Here is a 16,537-nt window from a genome sequence, read left to right on the forward strand (position 1 = left end):
ATAGGTAAAAAGCCAAGGGGGTGAATACTTTTGCAAGGCACCATATGTCTGCTTACATATTTTCTAGGCTTCTAGGTTGTCAGATGTGTTTTCAGGAATGCTATAAAAAGATAAAATTGTCATGCATGCTTCTTGTTTGGATGTTCACTATAGTTTCTTTCATGGTTTTGTTTTGTTTAATGACTGAGGCCCTATGCACACAACAACGATCCATTGAAAATGGGATTGATTTTCCGTTTCTGTTAACACATCTACATGACGTTTCAATTATGAACTTCGTAATTTCCTAACCATGGCACTAGCAGGCAGTATATTCTCTCAAACTCAACATGCACACTCAAACACTCCCTGCTCAACAGGGTAAAAAATTATCAAATTTGTTTTCACAACCTTTGTCATATACAAAGAGACAGCAACACAAATAGCACTTTGCAATCCGCTATTGTTATTGTTGGTATCTTCTTTTATTGTGAGTTTTAATCTGGCCGCCATCTGTTATACTGTGCACATTCATTTCTAATTGCAGTCATACTCCACATGTACCAGGGCTTCCCCACACATTTTTCCCTTCTATATGAAAACAGAAACCGGGAGTCCTTTTCAAATTGTATATTATGAAAATATTTATTAACCAAATCACAACATTAGCACTTCAATTGAAACTTTAGTAATTGGATCAAGTCATTGAAAGAATCAATCAGTCAGTCTATCACTTTATTTATACAGCTCTTTCTGATCCAAATAAGGAAATCAAAGTGCTTTACAATGAACATACAAAGATTAAGAAAACACAATTAGTTACAATTAGTTAAAAAGATCACATAAAAATAAAAAAATCTAAGGAAAATGCCACCACATTAAGTAATAAAAAGATTGCAACCACAGAAAAGGCTCAGTCGCCCCAACATTTATATTTTGTCCTAGGAACTGCTAATAAATGTTGATAATATGACCCTAGACCTGGTTCGAGTATGAAAATTTAGGAGGAACATGGCTGTTAACAGCTTTAAACACAAATAATAAAAGTTTAAAATCTATTCTAAACAGACAGGAAGCCAGTGTAGGGAAGATAAAACAAGCATGATGTGTTCCCACCTGGAAGAGATTATTGTGTTAGTTAAAGACAACCTGCCGCGGTCTGAACAAGTTGGATGCAACTGAGGGACTGGGGAACACCAAAGTAGAGAGCATTGCAGTAGTCAATTTTAGAACTTATACAAGCATAGACCACTTTCTCCATGTCAGGGTATTTTAAGAAAGGCTTGAACTTTGCTAAAAGGTGTAGATGATAAAAAATACATTGAATAGATTGAACAACTGAAGCTATTTGTTTGTCAAATCCAAAATCATTGTCAAATATTACCTCTAGGTTTTCAACACAGTCGGTATAGTTGACTGTCAGAATGCCAAAGGCATTGGCGTTTTTATTGGCAAATGAAATCCATTCGATTTTTGTTTAATTTAAAAAGAAAAATTCTCACTTAAAAAAGTTCATTTAGTTCAGTTACTCTCACTTAGTGAAAGACATTTTATAGATCAATTTCACACAGACAGGTTTTAAAGCCTTTATTTAATATAATTATGAAGATTTTCCACATGTAGCTAATGAAAACATGCCTTTTACATTAAAATGTTTAATCAAAGCAAAAAAAAAAAAACCAAAAACAAAATTCAGAGATGTGGGCTTAATGAAAAGTATGTTTATACCTGCGTAAAGGCTATTTTCAAAAGGTACTTTCTATCTGTCAAACGGGCCTCATTTCAATGCATATTCTAATTGAATATGACATTAATGATTCTTAAATTAACAAGGCACAAACAAACAGAAATAAAATCTAACGGGAACTCTGAAAAGGTTGGAGAACTGATATTCAGGTTTTCCTTTGCTTATAAAGATTTAGATTTATCTAAAGGTCTCTCTGTCATAGTTGAGGGTTTTTGTGGACCAAAGCGCAGACAGGCGAGGAGACGGCATGGCGAGTTGAACGATAATTTATTTAAATCCAAACTGGCAAAGCAGAAGGCAGGCAGGCTTGTAGTAACAAGAGCATACAGGTGTCCAGGACTGTACGAAAAACATTTGTTCGAAAAACGAAGGGAACTTGACGTAGGGAAGGTGACGCAAGGAAGTTGACGCAAACAAACCAGCAAAAAACAAGGAAAACAAACCAACTAATATACAGAGGGAAATGAGTGTGGAACAAAAGCCAGGTAATCAATGGAACTAGGGACAGGTGTGACATGGCAAGCAGGGTGACTGAAGGACAGGTGAAACTAATACCAAAACTAACCACGGGAGCAGGGACTAATTAACAAACTCAGAGAAACAGATCTAAGAAAACCATAACAACCTAAGATATAAGAACCTGGCAAATAAGAATTAACAAAGGAAACCCTAACTAAAAAGTCAACGAACCCAAACAAACACTGACTGAAACTAACTGGGAAGGGAGCAGAGAAAGCGAAGACTAGAATAAATGCAAACCAAAACGTAAACAATAAGTTGAACTAAGTAAAGTGGCAAACAATAACTACAAGCTAAGCTATAGAAGGAACTAAAACAATAGAAACCAACACAGGGAACTAACTAGGGATAAGGCTGGGAAGAACAGGCGACTGTGGCTCAATAGGAAGAGTAGTTGACTTGCAATCAGAAGGTTGTGGGTTCAATTCCAGCTTTCTCCTGCCATATGTCAATGTGCCCAGGCATTTTTGTACTTTTCCCTGTAAATCTAGGTACATCCTCCCGAAACGTTCCTGACAACATAATGTCGTAAGATAAACTATTTTGATCCAGAGTCTAAAGGAAAAAGGCATTTATGCCAGCCCTCACTCCCTCAGTCACTTGGAAACAGTTCCAAAAACACCCAAGTCTCAAGGAGCTCATTTTATTAGCCACTTTCAGAGCAGCAAGCTCAGTTGTTAAGTGTGTGGTTCTGAGTCTTTCAGTAGTAAAACAAAAACCAGACTGCTAGCGTGAACACATTTTTTTCTAAATCTGTAAAGACTGGGAAGGTTGTGTAGTGTGTCCCCAGCTTTACCAAAACATGGTTGCACAATCATATTCCCAACTCCAACATTGCTTTGTCTGGCTTTTCAACCATACAAGCAGACTGAGATTTGAAGAGGAGTGGCAAAAGGAACAAGCTGAATTAGCAGAGCTTGTCAGTAACGTATGGTGTAATCCAGGACTCTACCACCTGGATATGATAGCTGTAGGCTTTCCTCCATATTATTTATCACTGGAGTTAACCAATGTTATTTTAGTAACAATAAACATTATGCCATCAGCTGTTGCTGACACTGCATATGACGTCACCAACAGTTGCTGAGCCGAAGACACAACACCCCAATGCATTTGCGGCAGTATCTGGGGATTTGGACCACACCTCACTCTCAGCTACACTTTTTAGCACTTGGTCAGCTGCTCTACCAGAGAAGATGAAAGGTCTGATTTGTTTAATCCAAATGTACAGAATGCATACATTTTCAGTGCAAGACCTCTTTGTGGCAATCATAATCTGGTTTTTCTCTGCACGGTGTATAAACCCGTTGTTCAGAGCCAACACGTATCGAGAAGAACTGTCAGAAGATGGTCATAAGACGCCGAAGAAACTCTTCAAGGTTGTTTTTAAACTATTGATGAATATACAAAAATAACTGTAATATGATCAGAGACATCAAGGAAGTGTACAGGAGGGAGCTGGAGAACGTGCTTCAGTAGAACAGTACAAGTGATGTGTGGTGAAGAAAGAAAAATATCACAGGCTTCAAGCAGAAGGAGAATCAGTAGATGAAAGGACAGAGACAATGAACCGAACACATTCTTCAATAGGTTTAGTTTAGGAACAACCTCAGCATCCTCCTCCAGCAAAACAGATGTCCCACCCTCCCTTGACCTGCACTCTGCATGCCACACATCAAATGTTTTATCGTTATTTCAGGTTGCTACTAAGGCTGATTTCAGAAGCTGAACTCCAAACAAATGCGGTGCACACTAAAAAATTAAATGCATATTTCAATAACTTTGTAATTTTATCACTGACTGGCACATTTTTACAATAGTTCAGCTCTGTCAAAGACTTAGTCATTTTTCCTTTTGACAACCTGGCCTGTTGAGTCATAAAATTTATGAAGAAAGGTGTGTGTGTATGTGTGTTTGCTCATCATATTTAGTATGGTTTTAGGCAACATCAGCTGATTAATCAACATTGCACTGATCCACTTACCGTACTCCATGCAGACTGACCCTTAGGAATGCAGCACCACACATATGAAACTGGCTTCGTGAATAAGTAGTTTGTTTCATTTCATAGAAGTAAATTTATTAAATGATGGTTTTGGTGTCCTGAGTATATGAAGGGGTTTAATGAAAACAACTCTGAAGTTTTCTTTTATTGAACACATTCCTCAATTTCTAAAAAGTCTTGATATTGCAAGTCAGTTATTCTTGGCAAGTTTGAAATGTGAAGAAATAAGCAGTCTCAGTTGTAATGAGTATTTGTATTTTTTCGGTAACACTAGGTAAAGTGTTTATAGTTTCTAAAGCAAATGTGTTCCTTGCCTACCCAAAAGTCTCAACTTCCTTACTCTCTCCTCAGCACAGGGGTGGCTCAGTCGGTTTCTTTCCATCATATTTGATATCATCTATCTTTCCAGATTATCCTTAGTGACTTTAATAGCTCTGTCATAATTGACATCAGAAGGGCAGAAATTGTTGCTTACATACACTGTTGAAGAATAAAATGTCTTCAAAGGCAATTGTACCTGTTAAGTTTTTTATTAAATTCAAGTCCAGTTTGAAGATTATTCAACCTTTTCCTACACACTCTTTTTGTATGTCCTGGAGGTCATTTCCATGCATATATTAATGGCTTACTTAACCTCTTCATCTCTCCTCATTCACTAGGATTTACAGATTAGGTTTGGGGCTTGAGTACGACAACATTTTTTATCTGCCACAGTGAGATTCCTTGGAACAGAAAAGAGAAAATGTTTTAGTATTTAGATAGAATTTTGAAGAACAGAGACATATATTTGAGCACATTAAACACTTGAATGAGGCTTGAATTTAAAATGTAGAAACAATGCATTATAGATGGGAAAAGTAAAACAAATTTAAGCAAATAAAGTAAGTTAAAGTAGTTAACAAAAACTTCAGTCACAGTGATAAATGAGCTCTGGTGACAAAAAGTCTTACTCCAAACTTTAAAATTCTGTACAGATGCAGCTAGATTGTATAATTTCTGCTTCAGTGCACTGGAATTAGCACTTAGTTTTTTCACAACAGCTTTGAGTGCTTTATATTAGTGAGCAATTCAATTCAGTGATTGTGTGAAACTTAATGGCCGTAAATGGAAGCACCTGAAATTCTCATGAGGGTTTAACTGCATCACTGTAATGTGACCTGTTATTCTGAGGACATGGTCTGTCATGCAACTTAAACTATAGGTGCATGTACAGTTAGTTTTTCAGGCAGTTTATTCTACAGAGTGGTTATGCTGAAAACCAAATTGTAAAGGATTTAAGTAGTGATTTATATCGAGATAACTCAACAGCTGCTCTGAAACAACTTTCTTCAACTCTTTCAACAGAGTTGGAGAAAGGCTAATAGGTCTGTATTTGCCTAATTCATTTGTAATTCCAGATTTTTGTTGATGGGGATTAAGATGCATTGTATTGATGCTGGAAGTCAGACAAGTGTGGGGAGAGTGGTTTGACATGGTAAAGGGCAACAGTAGTTTTAATAAGCAATTGTCACAACCATCGTATGCAGAATGCCATTTCTGAATGTCAAACACATCAAAACCTTGAAGTACATGGGCTACAGCAGCAAAAGACCCAACCAGGTGCCACTTACACCTAAGAACAGTAAACTGAGGTTACACTTCAAAAATGCTTACCAAAATTGGACAATAACAGATTAGAAAAATGTTGTAGATAAGTCTCAATTTCTGCTTCATTATTCAGATAGTAGTGTCAGAATTAGGAGTAAACGATACAATAAACAATAAAGCATCCTGCCTTGTGCCAATGGTTCAGGGTGGTGGGAGTGGTAGTGTTAGAGTGTGAGGGTGTTTTCTTGGCACACATTGGGTCTCTTTGTACCAGTTGAGCATCATTTAGCATCATTTAAATGGCCAAACTCTAACACTCAGTAGTTTAATCTAACCTCCCCAACAACCCTATACCATTCCAAACCCTTTGTGAAGTGCCTTGAGACTACATGTGTTGTGAATTGGCGCTATATAAATAAAACTGAATTGAATTTAATTTAATTTAATTTAAGCACCACAGCCTGTCTGAGTGTTATTGTTCACCATGCCCATCTCCTTATGACCACAGTTTTCTTATCTTCTGATGGCCAACAGCATAATCCACCCTTTCAAAAAGCAAATATAAATATGAGTTCACTGTACCACAGTGGCCTCCACAGCCACCAGATGTCAGTCCAACTGAACTCTTTTGGAACTTTTGGGAAGTGGTGGGATGGAAGATTCGCATGGCAGTTCTGAAGGCAAAACTGGGTTCAAAGTGGTATTGCAATGTGTACTTAATAAATTGAGTGTATTTTGTCGATCTTTGGATGAGTTGGTATAGGTGCAGGACACCTGCCATCTTTGCAGTGTGGCTATCAGCCTGACCCACTCTCAAAGATCAGAGCATCTACTGTATCAGAGTTAATTGACCTAGACTTTGAAGAGACTTTACTACATTATTTTGTTGTAGATTAAAGAATAAATTCAAATAAGTTTTATATATAAAACACCAAATGTCACCTGAAGGTCTAAAAGACTTTTAGTTTAAGGAGAGGTGTTTTTGACCTCAACGTCAAATATGAGGCTTCCAGCAGCAACAGTCCAAAGATGTCGGCCCAAAACAAAGAGCAAAGACTCTGCTTTTTTTAAATTTGTTTATATACCTCCGTAGTCACTTACTTCTTGTTGAAGATGGGCGTGCTTTTTATGACATGCTTTGCCTGAAACACTGTGCTGACTGCAGGACTACCACATATTTGGCTTTCGCTTCCATTCTACAGGCATGTGAGAGAATGATAACAGAAATCTTGCTGTGTGACACACACCGATGTGCAGTATCTGCCCCTCTCAGCTTCACAATCTTTGCCAAACATTGGCTTTGTCTTGTTTCAGAATTATCCAGTTTCAACCAACAAACACACAAAGCCACTGTGTGGCAAAAAAAACAAACAAAAAAACAGCTAGAGTTTAGCATAGTGACATGAGAGAGGTTTAATACATTAGCATCCTAACTATTTATACGTCAATCCAGTTTCTATGCTCAATTGATACTGCTCAGAATAGAGGGGGGCAGGTGTCTATCTCCAGTGATCAAAATGCAAGAAGGAGGTTATACACTGTAGAGGTTTTCAGTCCATCACATGGCAAACCCAGAGATACACTATATGGGACTTAACTGAAAGATCATAACAAAATGCTCCTCTTTCAATGTTTTCTGTGTTTTTTTAAAAAAGGATAAGATTTTGACACTTGTTAAAACGTTAAGGCTCCCACACAGTTGGGCATACTGTGAGTGGCGCAGACTCTATGCGGATTCCACGCATACTGTCCGCAGACAGTTGAGGTTTCATTGCCGAGCATTCCAATTTCCTACATTTCTGGTGACAAATTCCCACATTTCCCAAGCTTTCTGCCATGGTGTCATTGGACAAGTAGGTAGTTTGCCTTGTAGTTCTGGAAAAAGAAAAAGAAAAGAAGGATGTATTTAAGGCCATAAAACTAGACTAGGTTTGAAGAAGGGGAATACACCTGTCAGTGAGGAGCAGAGAGCGGCTTTTTCCCGCCAAGCAGTTTATTGTGTGACACCGCGTATGCGAGCTTGGGGTGGACATGTTTGGGGGAATATGTGGGAGCTAAATGTTAAGGAACCTGAAGTTGATAAACACTCACTTAGGGTCGCCAACAGGGGGCAGCATAGCAGCAGTTATACAGCCCATTTGTAAAGAGAGCAATATAATTGTCTTTCTGCTAAAAAGGTGGTAATAAGGAAAACTACAGCCAGGCTACTGCAATGATTTTTTCAAAGTCAGATCAGGAGTGATTAAGCAGATGTGAATGCTGTTGTCTGGACACATGAGGAGGTATATTATCCAAAAAAGAAGACTGAGCTAACGAAGCAACTGGCTTGAGATGAAATGTGTTTTACAGGTCTTTGGCAGAGGAAATAATTTTCTGTGGTACCATCATGTTTTTAGACTTCCTTATGATTTTAACTGATTATTTTTATACTGACAAATGCTAATGGAAACAGCATTGTTGAGTCATCCAGAGCTGTGGCATATTTACAGCTGGCTTCTAAACTCTGGGCAGTAAATTATTATTGTCCTTCGTTGTTATTATAACAAGACTGAATGAAGCTATTGTAAACAAAATTCCTGGATAATATAGTTGTGTCGTACCTAATGTTTCTTTTGAGGATAACAGGACAGTTTATTTAGATTTGCAAGAATGCATATTTGTCCACTCAAAATCAACACTGGAAGCAGAGAGGTGCTGTGGCATCAGTAAAATGTGAAAGATACTAATTGGTTCCTGAAGATCCACACTATTCTTTTCATGGTTCCAAAAAAAAACAATTTTTGTGAATGGTAATAAAAACAAAATCCCAACTTCTTTATGCATTTTATAATGCTATCTAGTGTTTTGTCCTCATGCAACGTCATTTCCATTTATAGTAATGATGACCATTTTTTACCATGTGGCCCAAAATGTGTTTGATGTAATATTTATAAAATGTACTCGCCCACCAGGCCGCTCTCGAGAACTTAGTTCTAAAACAAATTTATAAATTATATATAATTATAATTATATATAATTTCCTATTTAGAATGGTTTTCTTTATGTTTATGACTATTTACATTGTATGTAGATTCTCAAAGAAGGCATCAAAACAATGAATGAACACATGTGGAATTATGTAGCAAACAAAAAATTGCAAAATATCTTTAAATATGTTCTACATTTTAGAATCCTTAAAGTAGCTGCCCTTTGCTGTGATGACTGAAATATTAACCCTTGACCCTCTCTCAACGAGCCATTGTGATATTCTTTCAAGACTCTTTGGAAAACCTTTTCAGGTGTCCACCTCATGAAGTTTAAAGAGAGAACGCCAAGAGATCAAAGCAGTAATCAGAGCAAAGGGTGGCTATATTGAAGAATCTAAAATATAAAAATGTTTAGAGTTATTTCAAACTTTTTGTTTACTACATAATTCAACGTGTGTTCATTCATAGCTTTGCTGCCTTTGGTGAGAATCTACAATGTAATTAGTCATGTGAATAAAGAGACCCAGTAAGTGAGAAAGTGTATCTAAAACCTTTGACCGGTAGTGTATATGCAGAGACACAGGTGGATCTACATGCTCAGTTTGCTGGTGGCAGAGAGACAGAGAGATTTATTTTCATTTATTTTTCATATAAGGGAAAACTAATTGTGACTCAGACTGGGGCCACCAATAAAGGAAATGCCAGCCTCTCTAAACTTGCATTTCATGTCTAAACATGATACACAGTAATTCAAAGCAGTTAGGAGTAATTGGCCAATTATCTATACCTGTATGGACGCAAGTGTCCCAGATAAGAACACAATGATGTGATTTGGTAAGTTTAAAATTAAAATGAACAGTATTGCTTTTTCTCTGTTTCTGTTTTTTATCCTTTTGCTTCTAATTCCTTTCTATTGTAAGAATTATGATTATTGATTAATTAATATTTATCAACAATTATAATTTAAAATCATAATTTGAAAAAAAATGTATTTCTTAACCAAAACTAATTACTTACGAATAGAAAACAGAGATGTCCTATGGTGTTGTGATTATGGGCTCAAAGCTCTTTAATAATTACAATTAGCTATTCATCATTAATAATTGATAAATTATTAACCAAAACCACAAAATGTCACTGTTTATTCAACGCTTCAGTGAAGGTTGGGGAACTTTGACCTTGTTTTAACAGATAAATCACTCTTACACTAAATAAACCCAAACGTTTCTCTTAATTATATATATGAAGATTTATTGAAGCCAAATAATTCTGATATACCATTATTCTGGTCCAGAAACCTTCACCTAACTGACAAGCACTATTCTACACAAAGGGGATAAAAATGACTACCTAACAATGATAATAAAAGAAAAATATATGCGCATTTAGTGTCTATGAAGATCAAACCAGCAGTTTTATAGACAAAATGTGCAATTTGGGTTAAATGGAAAGAGAAGTCCTCCTGGTGTGCTGATGTCTCGATTGCAGCTATCAGCTGTTAAAACTGTGGGGCCACAACCAGCTGATTGCTCCAAATCTCAAACAAAGAGTCATAAAACTGTGAGGCGGGAACTCAGTGGAAAAACTCCAGCAATAAAGCTGGAACAAAGGAGTTGTCAGGCGAGGTCCAGACCGCAGTTGCTTTGAATGAAAACTTTTAAAAGTCCAACTTCTAACTCCTGGCTGATTTGGGATCAGCCGGACAAAAACATGAACACGCACGATTCAGCAGCGTTTGAACAGCAAATCAAAACACAGCTCAGCATAAAACACGTCAATCAGTATTGCATGCAACAAGTTGATACCTTAGATTAACTACTGGTGAATCTAAATCAACTTAACAATGCCTCATCCTGCCCAGACTTCTAAATGTACCTATCTGGTTTAATAAGAAAAGAATGAAATTACTTTGACGATTTATTCTCTTCTCTGGTTGACGATGGGTCAGATCTGAAGAAAAATGAGCGGAAAGTGTCATGCGTCTGTGATCACCTCAAGGAAAAAACTGTAAACTTCTCATCCATCCAGGAGTGGAAAATATAAAGAACCGTTAGTCGACTGAATCAACAAAAAGGAAACTCATCTCCTTGATCATAAAACCTCTGTGGGTTTTAACCTGCGCCTGGTGTCGGCGTGGTCTTCGATCGGCATATGAATCTTCTGACCTTCTTGTATCAGACAGATTTTCAGCTTTCAAGCTCTTCCGGGAATGGCCTTGTGGAGCAAAAGTTCGCCTGCGAGCTTTTGCCTCTCCAGATATGCGCCTCCGTTGCGTCGTCCCGTGAGACAAGCGGAAAATGGCAACGAAACTTTATTTCCTGTGGGTTTTACAATCCCAGGTGACGTCAGAGCTGCGATGTCTGTTGAGTTGCGCATGTTCAACTGTACGACCAAAATGGATGACTCCAACACTATTTTCTTGGTATACTGTGTCTGAGACATTTTGGAGCTGTCTTCTGTGGGCAGAGATAGTCAACATGGAAACGGGAGGACTTAAAAAATATATAACTGCAATTCCAAGTCACCAAACACATAATGTGCAATGGCTGTGTCTACCAAGTAAATGAGTTTAAGATCTCTCACTTCAACAGAACAAAAACTAAATTCTCTGTAGTGATCTGTTATTCCTTTGCTACTTTCCTTCACAGCTCATTCATAAAGGTGCCCACGACTTACATTGATTGCTCATGTTTGGTGCACAGTTATGGTGCAGTTATCATGACAAAAGATACTGTAGCTTTGGTAGTCCATGCATCACATTTAAGCAATCCTACCTGCTTATATTGATGGGATGGCTGGGTCAGTGAAATATCTTTGAGATGGGATGAAGTAGTAGATGATATTTCCATCTTAAATCCTTTGGAAGTTGCAGGGTTACACTTAATTTGTTATATGCAGCTTTCTAATTTTGGTTTCATTCTTGTTAAATAAATAATAAAAGTTTGTCTGTTGTGCGTCTTTTGTACAGGCTTAGATTTTTGGAATTTTGGAGCCTGGTAAAGTCCAAACTATTTTATTAGGCCCTAATCTATTAAACTCTGGAATTAAAGGAGGGATACTTTCGCTTCCCAATGACTGCACGAGTGTCTATTCTCAAGTTCCTAACTTAGGTCCACAGCAAATTTAAAGTAGCATTTTAATTTGAACCACAGTTTTCTTTTTACTAGAAGTATTATTGAGGTTTTGGAGTGGCCTAGCCAGAGTCTTGACTTCAATCTGATGGAGAATCTGTGGAGGGACCAAAAAATAGGGTAATGAGAATGAGGTTTTCCAACTTGAAAGACTTATTCTCATCACCAAAGATAAATAATTATACCAGCGGAAACATGCAGAAAGCTGCTCGGGAATTGTAAGAAATGTTTGATTGAAGTAATGCTTATAAAGATATTTCCATTAATCATAGAGAAAGGTACAAATTATTTTCAACATGTCATTTTTTTTATTCACTGTCAATAAAAGCTAATTCATTTTTTTAATTAACACTCCTTTTACATAGTTGTATGATCTTGTGAAAAATGCCTCTCATTTCCTTTGTGAAACAAACATTTTCCTTCCACTTCACAATTATGTTTTCATCTGTCATAAAGTCCTGAATAATACATTGACGTTTGTGGTGGTAACATGTCAAAATGTGAAAAAGTTGAAGGGTTGTGAATACTTTTGTAATATACTGTTCTTGACATGCAGATTTGAAAAGATCTCAATTTTCAATGTAGTTTTCTGCGCTAAATATGAACAACAACTGGCTAACCAGTAGTGGCCATAAAAGGATTTTCACTTGAAGGCAAGCCTACAAATGGACATTTAAGTAAGAACCTTCACTGCTGTGGTGGCTTTTGTATATATTATCATATGAGAACAGTGTCACTAAAACATGGATAGGAAAATTAATTGACATATTTCTCTATATCATAATGGATTTCATAATTCCTTGTTAGAATAGATCAGTGTTTAGGTGTAGATGAGAGCTGATAGAGCTGACAGGCATATAAGTGAGAGCACTCAAGGAGTTCAATCTTATCCCAGAGCAATTCCCAGGTCATGCCTGTGGTAATTGAAATCATTTTGGTCCTTGAGTTGTTTAATCATTGACAATCTCACATGAATGGTGGAGTGGGACTAATTACATCTACCCCCTATAAAATCCTCCCCTCTTCCCTCCCCAGCCTCTCCCAGCACTTCTACAATCTATAGCCCGTCCATTCAGAATTCTTTAATCAAATTTTATTGTAATTTTGGTCATATCTATTCTTTTTTATCTCTTCTTGACCTATTTTACAGGTATAATGTATTCTCCATGCTGCCTATTTTCAATGTTGAACACCAGCACTGTTCCAAGCATGGTTAATAACACAACAGTTCCATTAAAGATGCCTATGAGAGATGTAACAAATCATTCGTCTGTTGTTAACCCTGATTCGGTAATTATGCAAATTGCCATATATTTTCCCTTGGTGCTTTAAAGTGTGATCTGGGGGTTCTTCTCTGCATGCCAGAGAGATGGGAGAATGGTCATGCATTACTAAACTTGCCACATTCATCATGTTGACTGATGGCACAGGGAGTCAGTCCCCGGGTCCTGGTGGTTAATGTAGTGGGTAATTAACTGTCATTTGCCTAGTAATAGGACGATGATCAATGGTTTGTGAGGAAACAAATTCTAATGCAGAAACTGATGAATTCATGCCAAGGCTAGAGCAATTTATGTGGCAAGAAAGGCAGAAGATGAGGGCTGGGTGAAAATACTGAAGCACGAAGCCTCCAACAGAACTTTCTGCTACTCTTGATGGTATTTTAGGTTCCCTTGTTCTGCCTAAGCAACTTAATCTAAACAATATTCACTGATTGTTAGGATTAAGCTTTGTTAAAGATTGTTCAATAATCTTTTTATTTTTGTAATTATACAAAATCACAATGATGGAGATAAATTCTATTTTGAAATCATCATAATGAAGGTAAAAAAAAAGTGCAGATTGGGAACACTGTGACACAACATGTCAGACATGGAGATCTTCAGAAAAGTACAAGTTTGAAAATAGACATGCCAAAAAGGATCTAGGGGCAGCTGTGACTCAGTGGGAAGAGAAGTCATCTGTTATTCACTACATATACTAAACACTTTATATCCATTTGCAGCCGCCATAAACAGATAACAGGTAGCAGGAAATGACAGAGTGACTGGTGGAGACTGCGGTTCTCCGGCTCTAACCACCCGCAGATCCACCAGCCACTGGGGTCTGTGAGCAGAGCTCTGCTAAACCGAAAACTCAGAATGTACATTTCAAAGTAGACTTGTTCTTGATGAACTGACTGCACAAATCAAGTTTTGAGGTGCACTTACCTGCGTAAAGTCATTTTAAAACAAAAGTATTTGTTATTTGTATTTTCACCTTCTCCACTTACCGCTGCTGGTGGTGCAATGCATTGTGGGATACCTTGCTGGCCCAAGTCTGCGCAAGCAGTCAGTGGCATGTGTTTTCACCAACAAAAGGAGGTTCCAAAGCATGAACACTGGTTCAACTCGGGCAACGAAGAATACTTGGTTCTTTTGCGCGAACCACAACATCACCCATGGGCGGGTCGAAGCTGCAAATAGCTAAAAGTACAGTGGCGAAGAACACTCACCGGCCACTTTATAAGGTACACCTGTCCAACTGCTCGTTAATGTAAATTTCTAATCAGCCAATCACATGGCAGCAACTCAATGCATTTAGGCATGTAGATATGGTCAAGATGATCTGCTGCAGTTCAAACCGAGCATCGGAATTTAGAACAAAGGTGATTTAAGTGACTTTGAACGTGGCATTGTTGTTGGTGCCAGATGGGCTGGTCTGAGACTTTCAGAAACTGCTGATCTACTGGGATTTTCATGCACTACCATCTCTAGGGTTTATGGAGAATATATATATATATATATATATATATATATATATATATATAGATAGATATATCTGTATATATAGATAGATAGATAGATAGATAGATAGATAGATAGATAGATAGATAGATAGATAGATAGATAGATAGATAGATAGATAGATAGATAGATAGATAGATAGATAGATAGATAGATAGATAGATAGATAGATAGATAGATAGATAGATAGATAGATAGATAGATAGATAGATAGATAGATAGATAGATAGATAGATAGATAGATAGATAGATAGATAGATTTTAGATAGATAGATTTGAGAACTACAAATTGACCAGTTCAGTGATCAAAAAATGTGTGCCTTTTTCTTTTTTACTTTTTTATATTAAGGTATTTTAGGCTTTGAATTCTTTCATTTGTTTTAACGATGGACAGGTAGGACAAAATGTAATAAAAGGACGGGGTTGGAGTTGAACCTGAACTCGCTGTGATAAGAAATTTCAGCCTTTGTGTGCCAGTGTCTGCTCGACAACTTAAACTTTAACGTATTAAATTTTACCACCTCTTGTACCCGGAGATAATAACAGTTATGTTGAATATTAACTTAATACAAACAGAAACGTTTTTTTACCAATGAATTCTTTCTACCTGCTCACCACTCATCTATTGAATTTGTTTCGCCCTTCCACCATGTTTGAAGGTAAATCATATATCGTGTTAAAGTGTGTTGACAATGATAATTTTGTAGGAATTTCTGAAAGTAAAATGTCATTTTCTGCCTCTGGGTTACATACTCTCTGAAGATTAATAACCAACCCCGAATATCCCACACCCTGAGATCATTTATCAGATTCTGTTCTCTACAGGCTCTCAGAGTGGTATACAGTCTTGTCATTTTAACAGAGGCTGCAAAGTGCCTCAAGAACTTTGCCTAATAGCTTTTTTGCTTTATGACTTTATCTGTTTTTTTCTGCCCCTGGCTGCTGGGTCTAGGTTGCTGTTTAGTAACAGATCCGAATACTTAATGAATGCTCAGATTATACCTGGAGCAGTCAACAAAATTACAGGGAAGTCTTTGGACAGCAGTGAAAGCAGTGTTCCATCTTCTTCTGTGGTACAAGCTGTGGCCCACACACAGTTCAAACAACAAAAAAAACCAAGGAGGGTTTCATTTGTGGGGGCCATGTTTTGATAAGGGAATTCTGTTCAATTGTGGCCTAAAACATAGAAGACAACTTGAAATAATGAAAGATTTTGTTAATTATTTCTAATTAAAGATTTAATTACTTAGGTAGTGGTTCCTTTATTCTTTTTGAAGTGATTCCTTTATTCTTTCCTCTTTAACACTGACATTTTTAAAAATGTCTGTTTTTACTGCTTTTGCCATGTGAAGGAAATGTGAGCTGTGTGAAAACTGCTCTGAATGCTTAAGAAGAACTGCTTTGGCATCTTTGAACATAAGTAAGGTGTAATGGTATACAGTCTAGATCAGCTTCTAGTCACATTGGTTCCACTAACCAGGATCAATATACAGGTTATGTCAAGGTGTGTTGATCAAGAACTCAACAACCATTACAATTAATCATTTGATGAATTAAAAGTTTTGGGAAAATTTTTGGAAGCTTCCAAACTTTTCTAACTTTTCTCCCATTGTTTTGTATTAAATAATATCTTGTTTGTGTATGTGACTCAGGTTGTTTGGCGTAACAGGGAACTGTGCAGCCTGCAGCAAGCTGATTCCAGCCTTTGAGATGGTAATGAGGGCAAAAGAAAATGTCTATCACCTGGACTGCTTTGCATGCCAGCTCTGCAATCAAAGGTAAGTTGCTGTGTGCGAGTGCATTGCTTCTACCCTCCT

General features: G+C 37.2%; 1 protein-coding gene across 3 annotated transcripts in view; it reads left to right on the top strand.

The window, feature by feature from the left end:
• Positions 1-16,537, top strand: part of lmo3 (LIM domain only 3) — a 60,519-nt gene that overhangs the window by 37,501 nt on the left and 6,481 nt on the right. For all 3 annotated transcript variants that reach the window (XM_047390289.1, XM_047390288.1, XM_047390287.1), the window contains exon 3: positions 16,373-16,498. In XM_047390289.1, the coding sequence (XP_047246245.1) occupies positions 16,373-16,498 (126 nt within the window). The remainder of the gene's footprint in view (positions 1-16,372; positions 16,499-16,537) is intronic.

The sequence above is a fragment of the Girardinichthys multiradiatus genome, chromosome 17, assembly GCF_021462225.1.
Source record: "Girardinichthys multiradiatus isolate DD_20200921_A chromosome 17, DD_fGirMul_XY1, whole genome shotgun sequence".
Taxonomy (NCBI): Eukaryota; Metazoa; Chordata; class Actinopteri; order Cyprinodontiformes; family Goodeidae; genus Girardinichthys; species Girardinichthys multiradiatus.